This window comes from Prunus dulcis, chromosome 5 (assembly GCF_902201215.1).
Source record: "Prunus dulcis chromosome 5, ALMONDv2, whole genome shotgun sequence".
In the NCBI taxonomy this organism is placed as follows: Eukaryota; Viridiplantae; Streptophyta; class Magnoliopsida; order Rosales; family Rosaceae; genus Prunus; species Prunus dulcis.
In genome coordinates, this window is record NC_047654.1 from 13,942,272 (window position 1) to 13,965,277 (window position 23,006).

The 23,006-nt window shown below is 38.6% G+C and overlaps 4 protein-coding genes and 1 pseudogene across 9 annotated transcripts; 4 read left to right on the plus strand and 1 right to left on the minus strand.

The window, feature by feature from the left end:
- Positions 1–975: 975 nt before the first annotated feature.
- On the plus strand, positions 976–5,264 carry LOC117628130 (putative pentatricopeptide repeat-containing protein At1g64310). 3 transcript variants are annotated; one of them, XR_004585903.1, is made up of 3 exons: positions 976–3,102; positions 3,546–4,429; positions 4,538–5,264. XR_004585903.1 is itself a non-coding variant. In XM_034360507.1 (2 exons), exons 1-2 carry the CDS (start codon positions 1,452–1,454, stop codon positions 3,563–3,565), a joined length of 1,671 nt encoding a protein of 556 aa, XP_034216398.1. In that variant the 5' UTR covers positions 976–1,451; the 3' UTR covers positions 3,566–5,264. The 3 variants fall into 3 exon arrangements, 1 of the variants encoding a protein (XP_034216398.1); XR_004585904.1 differs by having other exon boundaries at positions 3,546–4,243; XM_034360507.1 differs by having other exon boundaries at positions 3,546–5,264.
- Positions 5,265–5,968: 704 nt separating this feature from the next.
- On the minus strand, positions 5,969–7,548 carry LOC117629090 (annotated as a pseudogene).
- A 3,199-nt stretch (positions 7,549–10,747) lies between these two features.
- On the plus strand, positions 10,748–13,362 carry LOC117626964 (protein LATERAL ORGAN BOUNDARIES-like). Of its 4 annotated transcripts, none has more exons than XM_034358807.1 (2): positions 10,748–11,186; positions 12,142–13,362. In XM_034358807.1, exon 2 carries the CDS (start codon positions 12,167–12,169, stop codon positions 12,752–12,754), a length of 588 nt encoding a protein of 195 aa, XP_034214698.1. In that variant the 5' UTR covers positions 10,748–11,186; positions 12,142–12,166; the 3' UTR covers positions 12,755–13,362. The 4 variants fall into 4 exon arrangements, with proteins under 4 accessions (XP_034214698.1, XP_034214697.1, XP_034214699.1 ...); XM_034358806.1 differs by having other exon boundaries at positions 10,748–11,137; positions 12,135–13,362; XM_034358808.1 differs by having other exon boundaries at positions 10,748–11,137.
- Positions 13,363–16,737: 3,375 nt separating this feature from the next.
- Positions 16,738–22,864, plus strand: LOC117629091 (lysM domain receptor-like kinase 3). Its single transcript, XM_034361603.1, has 11 exons — positions 16,738–16,810; positions 20,174–20,746; positions 20,846–20,979; positions 21,126–21,287; positions 21,396–21,485; positions 21,575–21,680; positions 21,798–21,949; positions 22,048–22,145; positions 22,275–22,413; positions 22,505–22,603; positions 22,697–22,864. Exons 1-11 carry the CDS (start codon positions 16,738–16,740, stop codon positions 22,862–22,864), a joined length of 1,794 nt encoding a protein of 597 aa, XP_034217494.1.
- On the plus strand, positions 18,348–19,143 carry LOC117628474 (oleosin 16.4 kDa-like). Its single transcript, XM_034360940.1, has one exon. It carries the CDS (start codon positions 18,414–18,416, stop codon positions 19,083–19,085), a length of 672 nt encoding a protein of 223 aa, XP_034216831.1. The 5' UTR covers positions 18,348–18,413; the 3' UTR covers positions 19,086–19,143.
- Positions 22,865–23,006: the final 142 nt, after the last annotated feature.

The window sequence follows — 23,006 nt, forward strand, 5'->3', positions numbered from 1 at the left end:
CATGTCACAGAATTTACAGTTCGCAACAACTATAAGTTGCTGGTTCTGTTTCAGAAAATGAATGGTTTTCCAGCAAAATTTACAGTACTTGCAGCCGCCGTGTTGCTTGTTTTGGGGGATTTTGCAGCAACTTCTGCCTTTATTCCAGTTGGTAATGGTTTTTCATGTTAGTAGTTATTGGGTTTGAGAATTTCATCCGCCATGTATTAGCGTTCGTGTATGCATGAATCGATTTTTTTTTTTTGGCATGAAATAAGGTGTTAAGCAGAGCACTTCAGCATTTGTGCCTGACAGTAAAGATTCAAGATACACATCTTCAAGAAGAGAAGGTTGCTTTTTGGATGTCAAAATATGAACCTTAAAAAAGGCAGGCAAGTGCTGCTGAGATTGAGGAGGCTGCAACAAACAAGAAAATTTACAAGGCCACCACCCCCACCGATCAGAAATTCCTTTGGGATATGGTCTGCTCCCCCTGCCCCTCCTCCATCACTCACTGCATGATTAGCCATGCATCTTTTTTCATTTGGAAAATCAATCTACGCAAGAAAATTCTACTTTTTAAATAAAATTATCAGAACCCATGTGTCAAATTATGTTCTGTCAGTTCCATTTGCTTCACTTGAAGAGTATCGCCGTAGTATAGCCGGGCGGCTATACATCGCTAGTACAGCCGCGCGGCTATACCTGTTTGACACGTGGCTCAAATCGCAAGGCGGGTCCTTTTAAAAATAGTATAGCCGCACGGCTATACTTTGGGTTTTTATTTAATATAAATAGCCGCGCGTCTATACAGTTTTGACACGTAGCGAAACGGCATAGCCCCAGGCCGGTCCCCCATAAATAGCCGCGCGACTATACTAAGTTTTTTTTATTATACTAATAGTATAGCCGCGCGCGGTAATACTATTTTTTGAAGGCGTGTGGCAAACTGCTCCAATTAAGCCTCTAAATAAATCCTCTTGATTTCCACTTCATTCGGTGCTTCAAAAACTTCTTCAGTTCTCATTCCCCTCCTTCCCTTTTGTGTTTCCTCAAATTTCTATTAGCATGCAGATGGCCACAGGGCATCCATCTTCTTGAGTTCTGTATATCCATATATCTCCTCAAGTTCTGTTACTTTCTCGTTGAGTGTTTTCTGTTGATCTCCTCGAGTTGTGTAACCAACCACCTCCTTGAGTTTTGTTCCCCAGTCCATAAGTATTTTATTCGTTCCCTCCTAGATTGGTTTCATCTCTTTTCTGCTTGGGCTGAAGCCTTAGCTCTGAGACCTGCAATCCAACTGGTAACGTGAGTATCACTCATTTGAGAATTCTGGGCAAGTTCCAGTGTTAATGCCTTCCTCTTATTCTGTTAAGAACATATGAGTTCTTCCCATATAAGCTATCATATTCTATTTTCAACAAAACTATCAGAAACCATGTGTCAAAAATTGATGTCCTAACTTAAAAGTTATGTTCTTTCATTTCCATTTGCTTCACTTGGACCTCTCCAAGGTTTATTTATCTTTATCAAGAACCAAGCAGTTGCATGCTTTGATTCTCAAGACCCATCTCTCTCACGACCCATTTTATGCAACTAAAATCGTTAGATTCTATGCAGTCAATGGTGACCTTCACTCTGCTTGTAAGCTGTTCGATGAAAGTCCCAGCCAAAGCGTCTACCTTTGGAACTCCATTATTCGAGCCCACGCTCAAGCCCACAAATTTGAGGAAGCATTTTCTCTGTTTACTAAGATGCTTAGAACCGAAATCAAACCTGATAACTTCACTTATGCTTGCATTATACGTGCATGCTCTGAGAGCTTTGATTTGGAAGGACTGAAGCTTGTCCATTGTGGAGTAACAGTTTCAGGGTTAGGATTGGACTCTATTTGTAGCAGTGCACTTGTTACAGCTTATTCAAAACTCGGCCTTGTTGATGAAGCAAGTAGGGTGTTTTATGGGACACCAGAGCAGGATTTGGTTCTGTGGAATTCTATAATTTCAGGTTATGGAAACTGTGGACGTTGGGACAAAGGGTTGCAACTGTTTAGTGAGATGAGAAGCATGGAGACGATGCCGGATGGATACACAATTGTTGGGTTGCTTTCGGGTTTATCGGATTCTAGCTTGATAACTATTGGCCAAGGACTACATGGTCTTTGTTTGAAATGTAATTTAGATTCTAATGCTCATGTAAGCAGTGTCCTTGTGAGCATGTATTCAAGATGCATGTCTATGAACTCTGCACATAGAGTTTTTAGTGGTTTGTTCCAGCCAGATTTAGTTACATGGTCTGCTTTGATAACTGGGTATTCACAGTCTGGGGATTATGGTAAGGCATTGCTCTTCTTCAAGAATTTGAACATGGAAGGTAAGAAGGCTGATTCCATTTTGATTGCCAGTGTGTTGGCTGCTGCTGCTCAGATAGCAAATGTAGGGCCTGGCTGTGAGATACATGCTTATGTTCTTCGACATGGACTTGAATCTCATGTCATGATTTCCTCTGCTCTCATAGCCATGTATTCAAAGTGCGGTTTCTTGGGCATGGGGACTCGTGTGTTTGAGATCATGCCAGAAAAGAATATTATTTCCTACAATTCATTAATATTGGGTCTTGGTTTGCATGGCCTTGCCTCTGAGGCCTTTAGAATGTTTGATGAGATACTGAGAAATGGGTTAAAACCTGATGAATATACTTTTACTGCTCTCCTTGGTGCGTGCTGCCATGCTGGCCTTGTCAAAGATGGCCGTCAAATTTTCAGAAGAATGAAAGATGAGTTTTGCATTCAACCTAGAACAGAGCATTATGTTCATATGGTAAAACTTCTTGGGATGGAAGGAGGGTTGGAAGAGGCTTACAATCTAATCTTGTCCTTGTCAGAACCAGTGGACTGCGGCATTTGGGGAGCCCTGTTATTGTGCTGCGATGTCTGTGGAAATTCTGAGCTGGCAGAAATTGTAGCCCAGAGGCTCTTTGAGAGTAGTTCTGAGAAAGGTGCTTATAGGGTCATGCTTTCTAATATATATGCTGGCGATGGGAGGTGGGATGATGCAAAGAAGTTGAGAGATCACATAACAGAAGGCAAACTGAGGAAGATAACGGGGCTTAGCTGGATTAAAGGTAGTGAATTATTGTTTGATCCAAATCTTCCTTGTATTGGGCTATAAACATCAATTCACAAGCTATCTTTGCTACGAATACGAATGATAGATTTCTTTTAAAGTACTGAAATTTGAAAAGGCCCTTACTTTCTGAGATAAGCAAAATGGTTTGGAATCTTGAATTGGTTTTGTTTGTTTTAACTTCGTGTTTTATCATCTATAACATCAACTCCTCTTATGGCCTGATATACAGACTCCATTGTATGAAGAAACACAAATATACCAGAAAGCTTATAACTTTATCCTTTCACTGGCATTGGCTCACCCCTCCATCCGAGCTTCTCCAAACTTTATCATATCTTTATATTTCTTTACCGGTGGCCAATTGTTGCACCATAGATATGGTAATAAATGATATATTTGGTATGTGCCTAATTTTGTAATTCTCCTCTCCACCATCAGGTTTTAGCCGTTCTGCATGATCATCCAGTAAAGGCAACAAATGATCATCCAGTAAAGGCAACAAGTCTAACTGCTGCAGTGTGGTGGCAAACTGCAAACCTTCAGGTCACATCCTCTGCCGCACGCAGACAACTGTGCAAGTGGAGGAATTTCAAGCTAGGTAGTGCTCCCTCTTCAAGTTGCGTCCAGTACTCAAGAACATGCAGCAAAGCTGAGAACCTCGAGCTTGGGAAACCCACCAGCACTACAGAACTCTTTCCCCATTCGTTTTGCATCATAAGCATTCCAAGGGGTCAGATTTTTCAAGTTGGGTAGCAGATGAAGTACCAATTACGAGTTCTCAGACATATGAGAGTTGCCTAATCTTAAATTTGCAAGCCTTTCCGAGGAACCAAATGAAGTAGGTAGCTTTTCTAGGACGCCTTCTAGGCGAAGCTTTTGAAGAAATGGTGGAGGTGAGAATGAATCCAGGAGGATAAGGTTTCCCTTGTTGAAGGCATGTTTAGCTTCGAGAGACAAGGAAGGAAGAGCCGGCATCTTTGTAATGGAGACAAATAGCTCACTGATATTCTCTTCAGCCACATCCATCACTCCAAGTCTTCTGAGCTGTATCAGGTTACCTAATTCTTCAGCAATTCCACCACCAGCATGTATAGCTGTGAGGGACAGAAGATTTTTTAAGCTTCCTATTCCTGCAGGTAGCTTCATCCCATGAACATCTTGGAACATGCTCTTGAACATTTTGAGGTGCCTCAACCTTACAAGATTGAGTATCTCGTCTGACAAGGCTGTTAAACACCCACACCATCTGATATTGAAAGTTTGTTAAAAGGTACAAACTATTTAAGAGTGCATGAGGTTTATCAGGTCTCGCACTTCATCTGGTAACCTTTTAATCTTGGCGCCTTCTAGATCTAGCACTCTTAAATAGTTTGTACCATTAAACTGTAACCAATTACCATCATAGCGAAAATGATTATGATTTCCAACAGGAGCAAAGAAGCAGGTTGAAGTTGGAGATTGTTCAAGTGGGATGAGAGTTTTGTGATGTCCGAAGACTCTGAACAAATTAAAGCCCGAACAGTTGGAAAGGTTCCTTCTTCCAATTGGTGAAGACAGAATTCTCAAAAAGGAGATGGGAGCTGCAATCTAGTCCCTCTGCAAAGGCGGTCGTCCTTAACTTGAAGCATTCCCCGGCTGATCAATTCATATATATTTTCTTCTGCTACATCCTCCATGATCTGCCCTGCGTTTGCTTGTACCAGTCCTTGGGCCACTAGTAAACAAATAAGTTTCCCTTTCGGAATCCAGTGGTTCTTAGGGAAGATGGAACATTACATTAAGCATTGGAGAAGATAATCAGGTAAATCTCTGTAGCATAATTGCAATGGAACAGATAAGAAGAAGCTGATGTCTCACCTTCTTTACTCTCTTGAGAGTCTTTGTTTTCTTCCATCCCTCCTTCAATGGTATTTGAACTAGCCATAGAGTTCTAAAAACTGTGTTTTGCATTTATAGAACAGAAGATAGCAATATATAATGGTTAGAGTCATCAGACCTTATGTTATAGGGTATGTTAAAGTCCAGCGTGTTGTAGTCTTGTAGAATAATTTCTAAGAAAGCTTCAAGGAGAGCAAACAAGGTGACATATACTACAAAACATAGCATATATATCCAAACTAAAATTATGATGTAGAGTCTAACGATGCTACATGATGTGACTTTGTGATGGTAACAGATGCTTGTAATTTGTGATGATTGAGCTTTGTATGGCAAGCAGTCTGTTTTCTTGCTATACAAACAAAATCCTCCACACTGATCTTGAAAACTAGATTTAATATAAACTTTTCCATGTGAATAAAAATCAAAGAAGATGAGTGCATAAATTTATGAAATTATCAGTTTTATGAATCGTTGGATTTTATGCAGTCAATGATGACCCTCACTCAGCTTGTAAGTTGTTTGAGTAAAGTCCCCGCCAAAGCTTCTACCTTCGGAATTCCATTATGGGAGCCCACGCTCAAACCCACAAATTTGAGAATGCATTTTCTCTTGTATGGTCAAAATCTTCTTCGTTTTTAAGATAATTGAAATGCTTTGCAATATTGGATTGTTGAATGCTTGTTCTACCTTCTGGTTTTGTAAGCAGCTCTGTGGTGATGCATAAAGAAGCCCAGAGATAGCTAACTTGTAAATTGTAATCACTCTATTAGTTTAACAAAACAAATCAGCTAACAAACATCAATCTGTTTTCCTCAAAATTTATCTAACTTATGGTTGCAAACGAAAAAAAGTTTAAAATTATGGCTTGATAAATTGTGTGGAGAGACACATTATTTTAGAAACCTTGTAACTTTTATCGTTTCACCGACATGGGGATCCCTCTCCCTGAGCTTTAACGACTTCTTCTACCATAGACGTCATCACTCTCCCTGAGCTTTAACGACTTCTTCCACCATAGACGTGGTCATCAATCTAATCATTGGAATGTGGCTAATTTTGTAGTTTTCCTCTCCACCATCAGGTTTCAGACGCTCTGCATGATCATGCAGCAAAGGCAGCAAATCCAAACGCTGCAGTGTTGTGAGGAACTGCAAGCCTTCAGGTAACATCCTCAGCCTCAGACAATTGCGTACGTAGAGGTATTTCAAGCTAGGTAGTGCTCCCTCTTCAAGCTCTGTCCACTCCTCAAGAACACGAGAAGCAATGGTGAGTTCCTCAAGCTTGGCAAACCCACCAGCGCTACAGAACTCTTTTCCTATTTGTTTTCCATCATAAGCATGCCAAAGGCTTAGATTTTTCAAGTTGGGTAGCAGTTGAAGTACCGAAAACTGGTTCTCAGGCATGTGAGAGAATCCTAATCTCAAGTTTGTTAGCCTTTCCGAGGAACCAAACCAAGAAGGTAGCTTTTCTAGGACGCCTTCCAGGCGAAGCTTTTGAAGAAATGGTGGGGGCGAGAATGAATCCAGGAGGACAAGTTTTCCCTCGTTGAAGGTGTGAATTGATTCTAGAGACAAGGAAAGAAGTCCAGGCATCTTAGTTATGGAGGCAAGTAGCTCACTGATATTCTCTTCAGCCACATCCATCACTCCAAGTCTTCTGAGCTGTATCAGGTTACCTAATTCTTCTGCAATTCCACCACCAGCATGTACCCCTGTAAGGGTCAGAAGATTTGTGAAGCTTCCTCCTATTCCTGGAGGTAGCTTCACCCCCGAACATTTTGGAACCAGTTCTTGTACATTTTGAGGTGCCTCAACCTGACAAGATTGAGTATCTGGTCTGGCAAGGCTGTTAAATGCCCACACCATCTGATATCGAAAGTTTGTAGGGCTTTTAATCTGCCGAGTCTCTCTGGAAGCTCTTCTATATCAGTGTGGTTCAAGCCAAGATAGATGAGGCTTATCAGATCTCCCACTTCATCTGGTACCCTTTTGATTTTGGTACGCTCAAGATCTAGCACTCTTAAAGAGTTTGCACCATTAAACTTGAGCCAGTTACCATCGTCTTGAGAAAGATTTTTCCTGAGCAGGAATAAAGAAGTAGGTTGATGATTATTCAAGTGGGCTAACTGTTCTGTGATGTCTGAACAAACGAAAGCCCGAAAGGTTGCAACATCTCCTTCCTCCATTTGTTGAACACAGAATTTTCGAACAGGAGAGGGGACCTGCAATCTAGTCCTTACACTAGAATGTTGCTCCTTGAGTTGAAGCATTCCCTGGCTTATCAATTCAGATATATTTTCTTCAGCTACATCCTCCATAACATGCCCTGCTTTTTCTTGTATCAGTCCTTGGGCCACAAGCAACCGAATAAGTTTCCCTTTGGAAATGCTATCAGGGAGGATGCAACAATACATTAAGCAGTTTTGAAGGTAATCAGGCAAATCTCTGTAGCATAATGGCAATGGAAGAGATGAAGAAGAAGCCGATGTTTCCCCTTCTTCATTTTCTTGGGAATTTTCGGTTTCTTCCATCTCTCCTTCTATGGCATTTGAACTAGCCATAGAGTTCTAGACACTGTTTTGCATACATAGAAGAGAAAGAAATATATAATGTTGTAGGGTATGGTTAAGTTAAAGAGTACAAGTTAATATGCTTTGCCGTTTGCGAGGACAGCAACAAGAGGTGGCGGACAACACAAAGCATATAGTTCCGAACTTGTTTAACTACGAAGAGTTTTAACAATGATGCATGTTGTGACTTTGTGATGGTTGAGCTTTGTATGCCAATTGGAAAGCAGCCTGCTTTTCTTGCCTACATATACAAACAAATCCCCACATCTTGCTACGACAGCCAAGCTCTTGTCACTGCAGAAAATGCCAAGAGACTCGTTATAATTTGTAAAATTAGATTTAATAAAGAAATTTCATGTAATAAAATGTAAAGAGAAGATGAATTAACATTTTATTTCATTCAATGGCTACCCTGCCGGCCTGCCTTCTTGTCATGCAACATAAGGCCCAGCTTGCGGTTCTTATTAAAGGCCACAACACCAAGACTCAGCAAAGCTCCAGCCATGGCCCTGTAGGGCCCTTGCATTTGAGAGGAAAAACTGGCCTTATTCTATTATTTTGATTCGAGTTTGTCAATAGAGTAAAACTCAGTTGATTAAATTCTTTCATCTCTACTTAAGTGGGTAGAAGTTCAAAATCATATGCACCTAATGAATATTTGTATAAAACTCTCCTTTTCCAATCGCTTGTAAAAAAAAAAAAAAAAAAATCCCGTAAAACTGAGTATAAGGATCAACATATATATTTATATAAGGGTTGGATAGAAAGTCAAACATAACTATTTGTCGGGAAAATGATTGATTAGAAAGGGTTGAGTAGAAAGCCGAACATATTTACTTTAGGTTTTATCGCTCATTTGATTGATGATCTTTAGGATTCAATTTCATCATTTTTCAGCTCTATCAACTGCAGCCCATTATTGGGATCATGTTCATGCACCTGATTACCCTAACTAAAATTATGTTTCATACAAATTACACCCATCCCATCCTTCTATCTTTGTCAACAGAATGCAAGCGAGCCCTACAACGTTGTGTGTTTCTTTCTTTTTTCGGCTGATAGCTACTTTACCCATTTGACCAAATTGATTTGATGATATAACAAAAAAATCGTCTCCCTTCAAAAACTTGAAAAAGGTTCATGGACACTCATCCAAAATAGTGTTTTCCCATCCTAAAAAGCATGCATAGTATTTCAACCTAATTGAATAATCCAACGAATGATAAAACGAATTAAGTATCGGCCAATAAGAAATGCTCTAATGATTATGGCTCCATAACTAAATATGAAAATATTCAAGTTAGGTATTGCACCTCCTCCATTGGCCCCATAAGCCACATGGTTTGTATGTGGAGAATCCCGGCAGGTTTTCAAAAACCTTAGTCTCCCTTAGAAAAGAAGCTAAAGAAAAGATAAGATAAGTGAGTGCTTCTGAAATGGCTAAAAGTATTTTTTGACAATCAAAAGCATTTCTTACATTGTTTGGTAGAAAAGTTTAGAAGTGCTTCTAGGTCGAAGCGCTTTCAAGAGAAGCACATGCTTTGTGCTTCTTCAGAAAGCACTCCCAAGTGCTTTTCCATGAAACACTTGGATTTCTTATGAAAATTTCAACATCTTTATAATAAAAGTGCTTTTATTAGAAGCACTTATATATGAGCGGAAGTGTTTTATAAAGAAGCAGTTGCAAACGAGCTTATTAATTGAAAAGAAAAAAAGAATATGGAAATTTGTTTGTATATATAACCAGAAACTGGAAATTAATTGGAACCCTTATCCTAGGGAAGATTAATGGTTGGGAGTGATTGGGACTAACAACAAAATAGTCCAAGAAAACATTTCACTATCAAGGCCCCGCCAACTTGGGGAGGCTATACATGTAGGTTTTCTTTACAGCATACCTCCTTTTTATGGTAATTGCTTAAGTATTTCAAATATGTTTTTATTTAGTAAAAGTTTGACCATTAATTTCTTAATGATCTTATTTGCTTATCTATACATGCATTATAGATATATGTATACATCTTATAGCCTAAGGATTAGCAAATTGGGTTGTGCTGGTCACAATCATGTTGTCAAGTCCATTTGTTACAAAAATCTGGATGGATCCATTGGCTGAAAGCAACCCCTGCAAACCTTGGACCAGCCTATTTCACTTAGAGCTGTATTTAGTCCATTGGGTGTTGACAAGTTTTTTTTGTTTTTCTGTTTTCCTTTTCTTTTTGTTCATATCAAATAAATAAAAAATTCAGCATGCAGAAGAAATTGATGAAATGTGTTCTATCTCATGCGACATGAATTTGAAAGAAGTAAGGCCATTCAACTACTTTCAGCAAAAAGGAGCAGCAAGTAAGGTATAGAGAACATAAAAAATACCCTAGTTTCATAGATCTTCTTCTTCTTCTTTTTTTTCTTTTTTTCTGGTCAGCAACAAGTGAGTTGATAACAGTAACTCAACTGAAGCATCGGATTAACATGGAGAGGCAGCTTGATATGACTCTGATAGGATTGAGGGAGATGTGATATTCAACCAATATTTACAAATTGCAGTGCGAGTAAAAACCATTTTGTCGGGCTCCATTATTGTACTGTTTGCTTTGTGATGCTCGATACATCGGATTTTCAAACAAAAACGCAAGTTACAGTAGTGGACTATATATGCCCTTTTAAGCCAAAATTAATCTCCAAATTAAGTATCAGCAGATGATGTTTTGAAGATCAAGAGAGATTGATGGAATTTGTATTTAATACCTTGCTTTGGCTTCATTTAATTGCCCACATACACTACATTTCGTTTTAGTTTATGAAATTCAATGTTGAGTGGGGATTAGGGATATTATAATTTCATATTGAATGTACCTCCTTTTTATTTATACAAACGATGTTCTACTTTAATTTAGTCTAAACTACGGAAAAGAGGAATTCAAACTCAGGTGCATGGTGGGGAGCACATTCACTCTAGCTAACTTGACTAAGTCCATGTCTGCTAATATACCTCCTTATTAGTTTGAGAAAACGCATGTTGAAACTAGACGGTCTATTTTAGTGTATTCTTTATTAAATAATTAATCAATGTTTAATTTTGAATGTGTAGCTATTTATGTAGATGTCACCTGAATATGCATGAGATAAAAAAGATGGGGGTGGAATGAAAAAAGGGAGACCTGGTCACCCCCTTGATATTATTGTGATGCAGAGTCATAGTCATTCTTTTTTAGTGTGCCTCTCCCATTTATTACTTTGTCTTTTGCCTTCATTCTTTCTCCCATCCACTAAATACTCTACTCTTTGCCTCTTACTCTCTACCATAACCTTTTGTCACAGAACTTTCAGCTGCTATATAGCTACTTCTCTCTTCTCTCTCCCCCTCCTCCCTCCAATTAGGGTTTCCACTTTGAGAGAGATTATCATATCTCCCTTCCAGAGACAAATCTGTGTTACTCCTTCAATTGGCTAAGGCTAGCTAACTGGCTAAGAGGCTAGCTACTAGATATAATATCTACATATATCTTGGAAGGAACAAAGAACAGCTACAGTCTACAGCTCTTAATTTCTCGCAAGAGCTCCTCCACAAGGGAAAAAGGTAAAATTCCCTTTTTTCATAGCTTTCATCAGAGAGACATAGATCCCAGGTAAACATGTGATGTAGCTTGTCCTTTCTATGTTAATTATTCCTTAATTCCATTCTCTCTGCTGCTTTCTTTTTTCTTTTGAGGGGGGGCACAAGGCTGAAAAAGATATATAACAAGATCCTTGAGCTTAGCTTAACTTAGACCTTAATTTCCATGTTCTTGGACCTTTATATATCAACAAAAGATGTGTAAACACACCTATAATGGGTGAGTTGCACTAGCTAGTCAGATCCAAGTTTAACTGATTAATTTGAGAAGGATGTATATATGATGCCTATGATGACCTTTTTATACATAAAATTGCTATAATTTTGCTCATGCATCAATTCTTCAAAGTGGCTGGGGATGGTGTGGGAGGAGAGAGAGAGAGAGAGAGAGAGAGAGAGTGTGGAAAAATTATATAATTAGAAAAGACAAAATTGGAAACCAAAATTAAGGAAACATGCAGATGGCCCTGCAGGGGAGAGCGATCGAGGCATAGCAGCTGTGATGAGAGCATCACATGTGAGAATTCATTAAAAAAAAAATTTATATAAAAAGATGGAAAAAAGACAAGATGATGAGAGCCAGAAAACAATCAAGCGAAGATTTTTAGATTCAAGAGCTAGCATGATATGCATGAGTTAATTATGAGTTTTATACATACATATGTGTGTGTGTGTGTGTGTGTGTGAGAGAGAGAGAGAGAGAGAGAGAGTACAGTGACGAGGTTGGTGGTAATTTTTTTCCAAATTAGTGTCTGATTAAACTCCAGTAGCTAAGTATATGTGTGTGTGTGGTTCTGATCTTCCTGCACTAATCAAAATTATCTTGATGCCTCCAACAATACACACACACACAAAAAAAAGAGTTGCAAATATATTGTATACTATTTTTTATAATACACACAAATTAAGGATTTACTTACAAAAAATGTTTGATGTGGTGCTAGTGTGTTAATTTGTTCAGAGATTAGCTTTGGTGTGCAGTGAAAAATCAAAATGGCATCCTCCAGCTCCTCCTATAACTCTCCCTGCGCTGCCTGCAAGTTTTTGAGGAGAAAATGCATGCCGGGCTGCATTTTCGCACCTTACTTCCCACCGGAGGAGCCCCAGAAATTCGCCAATGTCCACAAGATCTTTGGGGCCAGCAATGTGACCAAGCTTCTCAACGAGCTCCTGCCTCATCAGCGCGAGGACGCCGTGAACTCCCTGGCCTATGAGGCGGAGGCACGAGTCAGGGACCCGGTGTATGGGTGTGTTGGAGCCATTTCTTTCCTCCAAAGGCAGGTCCAGAGGCTCCAGAAGGAGCTTGACTCTGCAAATGCTGACCTCATCCGCTATGCCTGCAACGAAATCACAACAGCAACGGTGTTGCCAACAGGGCTAAATTCGGTGATTCAGCCGAATATGGCTCCTCGGAGAAGGTCGGTTGATCATCATCCTCATCACCAGTTTTACCAACAAATAAACAATACTAGTACTACTGGAGGAGCTTTCTCAGCTCCCTATCTTCCATGGAATGATATTCATAACCGGTCTGGGGACATTAACGAAGGAGGAGGAGAAGGAGGAGATGGCAGAATGTGAAGTGAGATTTGAGACCCTAGCTACCTCATCACAATAATTGACAAAGGTAAATAAAACCCAATTTAGCTAGGGTTTGGTTTCTGATAGCACTCTATTGGTGGTGTCAGGCAGGTCATGTGGTGTTATATATATATATGCTTATTAAGTTGTAGAAGTACTCAGTCAGCAGGGTCTCTAGCCTCACGTGTAGTAGTTACACTACTCTTCTATATATAATTTCGTGCGAGCTATATTTATATATAGCCAGATGGCTTTAGTAATCCCATTGTTTCCAAGTATATAATTTGGTGGGTTCAGTGCTAGCTATATGTATGTATATACCTAAATTATGTAAACTTAAATAAGCAGAGAAACTTGTTGTATAACACTATTTTACTATTTTCGGCCAATAACGTTATACCATGTGAAAAAGTTATCACTCGTATCGTAGAGTTATTGGTCGAGGATTACAAAACAGTGTTATTCCTGTTTCACGCAAGTGTTTCTCTTGAATAAGACTTGCTCTCAGATCGATGGAGTAGATCTCTTAATATTGTGTCATAATGCAACTGTACATATGGAGTATATATGAAGGCATGCGCATGCGCCATGCGGGGGTTGACATTCTTTATCTGTATCTTAATTATATAAAAACATACAATATTACTTGATCATAAACACTAAAGAGGATTCTTTTTTCTTTTGGTGTGGCTAAGTATATATAGGGGCTTAGTCCTCTTTTCACCCTATATATTCTCACCCTTTGCTTCTGCTGCTTTAATTGCATGTTGTGATGAGGACCACTTTACATATTTATATTCAATTTAAATAATTCCAGTAGCTCATTGATAGCCGCTGGTTTGCAATATTAATTAATAAAATAAAATAAAAATAAGTTAACCTAGCAAGCTAATCATGGTCCTATTGGTCTTTTGATCACAAGTTTCATGAATGGTATCAATGGCGAAGCCTCTCTTAAACATCAGTTAGCTTTTTTACTTTATATTGGAAAAACAAAAAATTAATAACCCATTCAAATAAATAAAAAATAAAAAAAAGAGAGCAGAAGGAGAAACAGTGTGTGTTTCAACCTTTTGTGCGTGCATATATTCTAACATGTTTGAATTCTAGTGTTTATCATGTGATTGGGTGAATCTGTTTCTCCTAATAAATATTATTTCATATATATGTATGTTTGTGGGAGTATAGTTGCAGAGATATCTGAAACAGTACAATCTACAGTCCATTCCTCATTGGATCCGATACATAAAGCACTGTAGTTGTTCCATCTCCAACTACAGCCAAGTATTTGTGCTGTACCCGAAACTTACCGGACAACACAGTGAAACCCGGATATAAATACATAACTTTTTTATGATGCTCAGGTCAGGTTACGCTATAAAATGTGTAATTAGGGTTAATTCCAAACAAGTAATGAAACCCAGCAAAGCAATTAGGGTTAGGGTTTCATTAATATGATTCCAAGGTCAGAGGGGGTGACTTGAACTTGTGCAGATTAAGCGTTTGAGATTAGACAACACATTGTGTGAGATTGTGTCTGAGGGAGAGAGGTGACTTTGATTTGAATTTCCTTATATTCTTCGACTTCCCTGTCTAATTCTACTCATTCCATTGATATGTTTTTTTCCTTCTTTTTCGTAATCTGTAGCGGCACCAAACTTTCATCATTCAAAAACACGCACACCATCTTTCCTGTTTCTCTCTTCACTTTTGGCAGTCTTCTCTCTCTCTCTCTCTCACTCACACAGAAAGATATTACACTCATACAAATCAAGAAAAGTTAAACCTGTCTTCTATTTCTCTCTCATACACACAATTCACACACACACACACACACATATGTACAGAGTCTGAAAGAATCGTATCTGGATCTGGGTCAGGCAGTGGTTCTAGTGAGAGTCAAGTCCATTGTCCGCCAATTATTACTATACTTGCCTCCTCTCCTGTCCTCTCCTCCTCTCAGCCAAACCCTCCTCGAGATTGCAAAAATCCCAAAAGCCTCACCTTTTTCTTCCTTGGAAATATGGGGGAAACCAAATCCAATCTTCTCATCTCAATTCCACATCATATCTTAGTCTTCCCCACTCCACCCAACAACAACAAAAACTTATATTTTCAATTTTACTTGATGCAGATACCAAATCAGTTAAATCTACTTTATAAGAAATGTTAATATGTGACTATAAGATACACGTGACTACATGAATATTATCAATTCACTTATATTATAACATTTATAACGCACTATTATGATATTACAATATCTCTTAAATCAAATACATACTAGGTTCTAGGAATTGATATATTCAATGTCAATCAATCCTTATCCTTTTAAATACTCTTCCAATGTTAAATGTATAATTTTTTTTTTTGGACGAAATCCAATGTTATATATATAACTAACATTGGAAAAGTATGATACTGTGTCAACTGTGGGTTGAGGGGGCCCTCTGCTGTGGTGGGGAACAAGTATGGCTTTCTGCAGTTGTTGTTTTTCTTGTTTATTTTTGTTTTGGTTTGCAATAATTCTTCATTCAGAATCCATCAACCCATCAATCTTCTTCTCTGCAAAGACGTGGAAAAGAAGCAATTGGAGCTGGTGAAATATGGCAGGAGAGGTTCCTATCTTTCAAAGGACAAGAAAGACAACATGACGTGGGGCTCCTATTTTCTGCCCCCACCTCAAAGTCTTTATGTTCCCACCTTAAATTCATTCATGGGGCTTACCAAAATACAGTGCTATATATATATATACAAACAACATAAGTACAGATATATATATCTCTTTTAGCAAGTTGCAAGTTTTTTTTTACCCAAGGTCGTCTTTCTTGAATGTTTGTCGATAATATCTATTTCTAGGGTTCCAAAACAAAATGTTATTACCTTTTGATCAAATATATATTAACTATTAATTCTTGTTATTAAACATTTGATTTGCATAGAATTAATTGAACTTGTACATTATGTACCAAAAGTATCGGACCTCTACAGAAAAATGGAAAGTTTTCATTCTTCTATCTTTTATTTCTCGACACAATATCGAACCGTAAATGGGAAGCAAGCAGTATAAATTACCAACCAAAAGCAACTCCAGCTACAACTTGTGCAACGTACCCTATTGCAGATGTTATAAAAACTTGATGTTGAATGGTTTTGGACATTTAAAAAGAGTGGCCCATGGAGTTAATAAACACTCAATCATCTGGGCTAGAACAGTGTACCTGGCTGTCTATGAAAATGGTGGAAGCTGAAAACAAATCTCTCCTTGTTTCCCAATGCCACTGTATTCGCATTCCTTCCCTTTCGTCCCCTTTTCAGTAAAGCATTCGACCCCAAACAATAAATTAACTTGTATGGTCTTACCTAATTATGCAAACTTTTATGAGCAACATTCAAACTTGGTTGAATCGCTTTCTCTAAATTCTCCACTAATGCAATTATTGAATGCTTCTGTCAGAACCATATCCAATTTTGCTTTTGAAGATAACGCAACATATCTAAAAGGGCCTGCATCAAATGGTTTCAAATTATAAAAAAGAAACCCAAAAATAAAAATTAGAGAAAGAGAAAACGTCAGATCCAAAGAACATGGAATATATATCACTAATTGATTGGCAATGATAATGCATCCTGCAGATTTAGCGCCGCTAGTGCATCATGACCTGAATCTAACGAAACACTAATTTTAAGATTGGCTATGTATAATTAGTAGTATCAAAGTAAGTAGATGTCCGGACGTTATTATTCTGCGGACGTCATATGTTTTATACTCTCCCTCCATACTTTCTTCTTTATTTACAATAGCATCCGATATCCGAATGAGCGAATATGTACATGTCATCACTTGACGCCACATGCACGAGTTCTAGAAAAGGTGTGGTATGTGGCTAACAACCACTGAATAACGTAAATGTATATAAATTAGATCGACATCTTTATATTATTCCCTACAATGCTTGGCCTTGATATATTTATATTACATGATGAAAAGTGGTTCTTGTTTCAGATTACCAATGATGGTAGCCATGATGGTGGCCATTACAGCGAGTATAAACAAACAAAAGATTATGGGTTAAAGAATTACATTCTGCCTTTAGGCAATCATTTGTCAAGTCAAATTGTATATCTTATACCAAGATATATATTACACAAGAATCCTGGCCGATATAAACTTTGAGAAGAATAAGTATATTTCGTTTTTCTCAAGTATAACATATTGTGTAGTGGTGACCCCCTTTCAAATATTATTATTTGAGGGGGAATTAGGAATACAATCTCTAAACCATATGTGTGCACAAAGTGTTGCTTTCGAATATAAATGGCCCAAATTTTGACTTAAGGAAAATGAGATGAGCCTATCAAGTTGCATTGTTCTGACAATATTCAATGCAGAGAGAATTTATAGCTTCAAATTTCAATGGGTTTAAGCATGACGACAAATATAATGTTCAACTTTCACTCTAGTGGTTCGTGTTGGCTAGTCCTTACTTAATTAGAATTTAGGTTCCTTATTATGTTAGGATTTTGATTACTTACTCATTTATCTAGTCCTATTATAATTGAAATTTATTTCCTATTGTAATTTATCGCCAACAGTTCGTTCCTTCAAGCAAAGATTTTGTGTAGATTTTCAAGAATCTGAAGATACCTCTTTGCGGCAAGTTTTCCAAATGTAGTTCACACAATATCCTTACCAACACTTACTCAGGTATACATTGATTTGAAGTAATAAGGAGTGGTTGTTTTTTAGTACAAACGATTGAGGTAGAGGGATTTACAGAAAAATTCATTGGGTGTCTTGAGGTTTCGAACATCTGATCACTTAAGTGAAAATAAAAAAACTCAACCAACTGAACTATATCCGACTGACAAAATAAATGATCGTTTGGAGAACATAATAGTTCATTTTGTCATCATCAAAACGAAAGCTTGCATGAAAGGAAAATCAAAACATAGGCTCAATCCATATATGTTTGGGTTTAAGCTGAAGTTGGGCTTGCATATTGCCAAACATAGGCTCAATCCATTACTATAATGGGCTGGCTAAGCTTTAGGAAGGAAGCGATCCAAATAATACATGTTTTTTCCTGCCGAGTCGATGAACACAAATCTCTTTCATAACAATGGTTCGATCGAGTTTGCAAACGGGATGAAGCCTTCATACAATTCTTTTTATGAAATTGTTTACTGAATAAATTAATAAAACTGTTATATAATATGACAACGTTGTACCTTGGTTACTAGGCTTCACCATTGTTTTCTTTTTTTTGGTTTATGATCATACTGGATATTCATTGCAATATTTTCACACCGATTAAGCAGAAAAACAAAAAACGAACACGCAAATTCCGAAACGCACACTGCCATTTGTATTTGCACCAAACAAACAACCCCCATCCATCTCTAGTTCACAAATCCAAAATAAGACACACAACCCAACAGAAAATTGATGATAACACTTGAACACACTCACGCAAACCCTCCCTCTCCATGCATCCAACAAGTGTCCCCTCCCTCCACGTGTCCCTTCCACCCTCTCCTTTAAACCCTCACCCCCTCCCCTTCCCCTCACTCTCTCTCTCTCACACACACACATTCTCAACCTCACCGATCAAACCAACCCAAGCAAAACCCAGAAACCCTATTAACCTCATCATCAATGGCTGAGCAACACCCCCGCCCACAAGAACACCAAGGCTACCAGACTCAGCACCAGTACGACCAACAACAGCAGCACCAAGGTTTCCAGTACGACGACCAACAGCAACCAAAAGGCTTCCTTCCACAAAATGGTCCCTCTGCCACGCATATTGTAGCAATGCTCACTCTTGTTCCAATCGGCGGCACTCTGCTCTTCCTTTCTGGGGTCACGCTCGCTGGGACTATCCTTGGGCTCGCTGTTTCCACCCCGCTTTTTGTTATCTTCAGCCCCATTTTGGTCCCGGCCGCTTTGGTCATAGGCCTGTCCGTGGTCGGGATCTTAACCTCGGGGGCTTTTGGGATCACGGCCCTCTCGTCTTTTTCTTGGCTGGCCCGTTTTCTGCGTCGGAGTCGGCTGCCGGAGAAAATGGGCCAGAAGGTGCAGGAGACTACGGGGTATTTGGGCCTAAAGGTACAGGAGACGGCGGGCTATTTGGGCCAAAAGATGCAAGAGACTGGAGGCCAGGTGGGCCACTTGTTGCAGGAGACTGGAGGTCAGGTGGGCCAGAAGACTAGAGAAACGGGGCAAAATTTAGATAAGGCCCAGGATGCTGGTAGGGACCAAGAGGGTGGTAGGACCAAAGAAGGTGGCAGGGGGCGTGAAGGTGTTACTGTTACTGTTGAGCCATGAAGAAGATGAACTGGTTCATAGATGCATGTTATATATAGGCCTTGGTAGCTAGTAATCTCTCTCTCTCTCTCTCTCTCTCTCTCTCTCTCTCTCTCTCCCTTCTTGGGGTCTCTTTGTTTATCTTTCTGCTTTCTTCTGTGTCACCTTTATAAACGTTTTGGCAAAAGAAAAAGTAGATGTCACTGTTTGGTCAATTGTAGTTCTACGTTTGTATATGATGTAATAAAATGTTGTGCTATTTTTTTTGTTCTTTCTTTGTTTCTTTTTCTTTTTGCTTTCAATTTCCAAAAATTCACACAAATTTTAGTATTTTGTAGCTCAATTGTTTAAGAGCATTCGCTCGTTCGATTTCCCCGTACTTAAGATTACATTCATAAGGGGAATTTTAGATGAAGACCTTGTAACTCATAGTTTAGGTTAAGAACACAACACAACAGAGGCAGCTTCAGTCTTCATCATCAGGTTTCAACATCAACACCTCACAAAATGAAGAAATTTGAGGCTAAACAAAGAGAGAAAATGAAAGAGACAATGGATGACCACAATCATAAGAGAGCCAGCACATGATCCGCCAATAAAACTCCATCAAGGACAGGCCAGTTTCGTTCTTTTCAGACGGATTAAACAAAGCACAAAGAATAATGACCCTTCTGTTTTTAAAAACGGATGTGTTCAGACTTTCTCACTCTTCAACTACTTGCAGATTTCATCTCTCTCTCTCTTATGTTTTTGTGAATAAAATTTAGCTACATGTACATATCGAACAGACAATAAGACATTGCCAATCCTCAAACAACACACTTGGATCCATAATGTTATTATAATCTTGACCTCTCTTTGCCCAATTACAAAAATCCAACAACATTATGATTTCTGTTTTTCAATTTTTTCAAAAGCAAAACCGACAAACATATAATGCCAAAAGCAGAAGCCATTCTTGCCCATCTTATTTCCTATGCCAAATGATCATCATTTCACCATGGAAATGGCTTGTTTAAACCAAAAACACCATCTCCTCTTCTTGGTTCTCTTCACCACTATCTACTCCACTCATGTTCTCTCAGACAGTGTTGGCATAAGCTCAACCCGTCTGTACCCTTTTGCTTGCTCTGATTCTGATCAAATCCAGAGCTGCAATTCCTACCTATATCACATCTCAAAAGGCCATCAAATAAAGGAAATAGCCACTTTTTACTCTGTCAATTCATCCAGCATCAAGCCTATAGTTCATGGCACCCAACACCAACAAGACTATCTTGTATCTGTGCCTTGCACTTGCAAAGACATCAAAGGCACCAAAACTTACCTCTATGACACCAGTTACCTAGTTAAACAAGGAGACACCCTTGAGAATGTTGTTAGTGAGTTTTACAGTGGGCAGGCAATGATAGTTGGAGCAGAGGAGAAGCCATTTGCTGGTGTTGGCAATATGACAACTATTCTCCTTGTTTGTGGGTGCGTAGAGAGATCTTCGCAGGAGGTTGTGACATACACAGTTCAAGACCATGACACTTTGATAGGAATTGAACAACTTCTATCTGCATATGAGAGTGAAATTCAGAATCTGAACATAAACCTCACTCAAACCCCAAATTTTATAGATGTTGGTTGGGTTTTGTTTGTGCCAATGGAGCTGAATGGACTTCAACCAAAAAGGCAAGGTAGTGATTTTATTGTATTATTTGCAATTCAAATCATCAATGCAAATTTTCTGAAGTTGAAGCAGTATAAAGCTAACCAAATTTTCTTGTTCAAACCAGGAAAGAGACTCAGTTTGCCTACAATTATAGGCGTAGTGTCAGCTGTTGGTTTTCTATTTGTGGCCACATTCATCATATTCCTTCTCATCAGATACAGAAAAGGAAGGAACAGAGAAGAAGATCAAAAATCTGTTGTAAACTCAAGTGCTAAGAAAGGTTTCTCACTGAAGCAACAGTTCTTCAAAAGGCAAATGGAAGGTCAGATAAAATCTAAACTTTGATCTTAAACCATTTCAATGCACTCACTTATATCAGTTTCTAGAATTCCTTACCATCTCAGAAATGTGATGCAACTCTGCTTGATGCAGAAACTTTTGAGAATGAAAGACCAGTTATATATAGCATGGAGCAAATCGAGATGGCTACAAGTAACTTTGATGAAACCAGGAAGATTGGGGAGGGTGGATATGGCAGCGTTTACTTCGGAATATTAGGAGAACTGGTATCATACACAAAACCATCCTTTCATTTTTTTTTATGTCAATAAAATAACCAAAAAGGTTTATATTTAATTTAATCTAGAACCATGGATGCCTTCTTTGAAAAGCAGGAAGTTGCAATTAAGAAGATGAGATCTATCAGAACAAAGGAGTTCTTCGCTGAGCTCAAGGTTTTATGCAAGATACATCACAACAATGTGGTAAGAAGAAAAAAGTTTACAAGAATGGATCACTCTCAATGACCAAATCTTATAAAAAGAAAAAGTATGTGACCAACTCGTATTCTCAGGTGGAGCTGCTGGGATATGCTAGTGGAAGTGACCATCTATGTTTGGTTTATGAGTTTCTACAGAATGGCTCCCTCAATGACCATCTTCATGACCCATTGCTGAAAGGTACGTACCTCCTCATGCCATGGATACCACATCCAAATCCCTCTTTATTTGAACATTTAGACAATTGGGTTTGTTTGTTTTTCTTTTAGGTTCTCAAACACTATTGGTTACTTGCAGGAAACCAACCTCTTTCATGGACAGCAAGAGCACAAATAGCACTGGATACAGCAAGAGGAATTGAATACATTCATGACCACACGAAGGCCCGCTATGTGCACCGGGATATAAAAACCAGTAACATTCTACTTGATCAGGGACTCAGAGCAAAGGTACACTTTCACAATTGCAATGCGTATTTTTCATTTTTGCTGTGGTCAATCAAATAAACCATTCATATTTCTTAGGTGATTGCTGTTTACACACACAGGTTGCAGATTTTGGCCTAGCAAGGTTAGTAGAACGGTCAAGCGAAGAAGATATGGTTGCGACACGTGTGGTTGGAACGCCCGGTTACATTCCTCCAGAGTAAGGAAAACATTATGCATTGCATTATTAGTTTTCTTGAGCACTTGTCAAACAACATAAAAGTTGGATTAGTTTTGATTAAGCTTATGAACTTACCATAATCCACTACTTTTTGTTTTCTTCTGCAAGATCTGTTCGTGAGCTACAAATGACATCGAAAACTGATGTTTATGCGTTCGGAGTGGTGGTAGCAGAGCTAATAACGGGTCAGCGTGCGATTGTTCGTGACAACAGAGAACCAAAAAGAATGAAGTCACTCAGCTCAGTTGTAAGTCCAATTCTCAATTAAATAACAAACCTATGTGGCAACATGCAAGTGACTAAAGTTAGCAACATTTTCTCTCTGAATTGTTATGCAGCTATATGCAGTGTTCCAAGAAAAAGATCCAGAAGCTGCATTGGAAGCTAAAGTAGATGGTAACATGAAAGGAAGCTGCCCTATCGAAGAAGTATACAAGGTTGGTTCAACTCAAATTTTAGTTTTGGCATAGCATTATGTATATTATTATTATTATGATATGTGGTTAATCATTATTTGAAGCACTTGGCAGATGGCAGAAATAGCAAGGCGGTGTTCGAGTGAAGATCCAGTAGATAGACCAGAGATGAGAGACATTGTCCAAACGCTCTCCCAAATATTGGTGTGCTCAATAGAATGGGAAGCATCACTTGGAGGGAAGAGCCAAGTCTTCAGTGGGTTAATTATGAGTGGAAGATAAAAATAGAAAAAAGAAATTGAAGAACGAACAAGATGTGTGAAAATCCCTCATGTTCAACATCCCCAATATCTTTGTACTGATGTGTGCAATTATCATATTTTTTTGGTCCAAAAACAAGAAATGTATATGTGCCAACAAGCAC

What these genes read in the sequence shown, in the direction of transcription:
- LOC117628130 (XM_034360507.1), top strand. Translation starts at nt 1,452, where the DNA reads ATGTTCTTTCATTTCCATTTGCTTCACTTGGACCTCTCCAAGGTTTAT. An exon ending in GGGGCTTAGCTGGATTAAAG is followed by an intron (nt 3,103 to 3,545) that starts GTAGTGAATTAT and finishes CTCCACCATCAG; the next exon opens with GTTTTAGCCGTTCTGCATGA.
- LOC117629091 (XM_034361603.1), top strand. Translation starts at nt 16,738, where the DNA reads ATGAAAAGTGGTTCTTGTTTCAGATTACCAATGATGGTAGCCATGATG. An exon ending in CATTACAGCGAGTATAAACA is followed by an intron (nt 16,811 to 20,173) that starts AACAAAAGATTA and finishes TAAGCTCAACCC; the next exon opens with GTCTGTACCCTTTTGCTTGC. An exon ending in AAGAAGATCAAAAATCTGTT is followed by an intron (nt 20,980 to 21,125) that starts GTAAACTCAAGT and finishes TTACCATCTCAG; the next exon opens with AAATGTGATGCAACTCTGCT.
- LOC117626964 (XM_034358807.1), top strand. Translation starts at nt 12,167, where the DNA reads ATGGCATCCTCCAGCTCCTCCTATAACTCTCCCTGCGCTGCCTGCAAG.
- LOC117628474 (XM_034360940.1), top strand. Translation starts at nt 18,414, where the DNA reads ATGGCTGAGCAACACCCCCGCCCACAAGAACACCAAGGCTACCAGACT.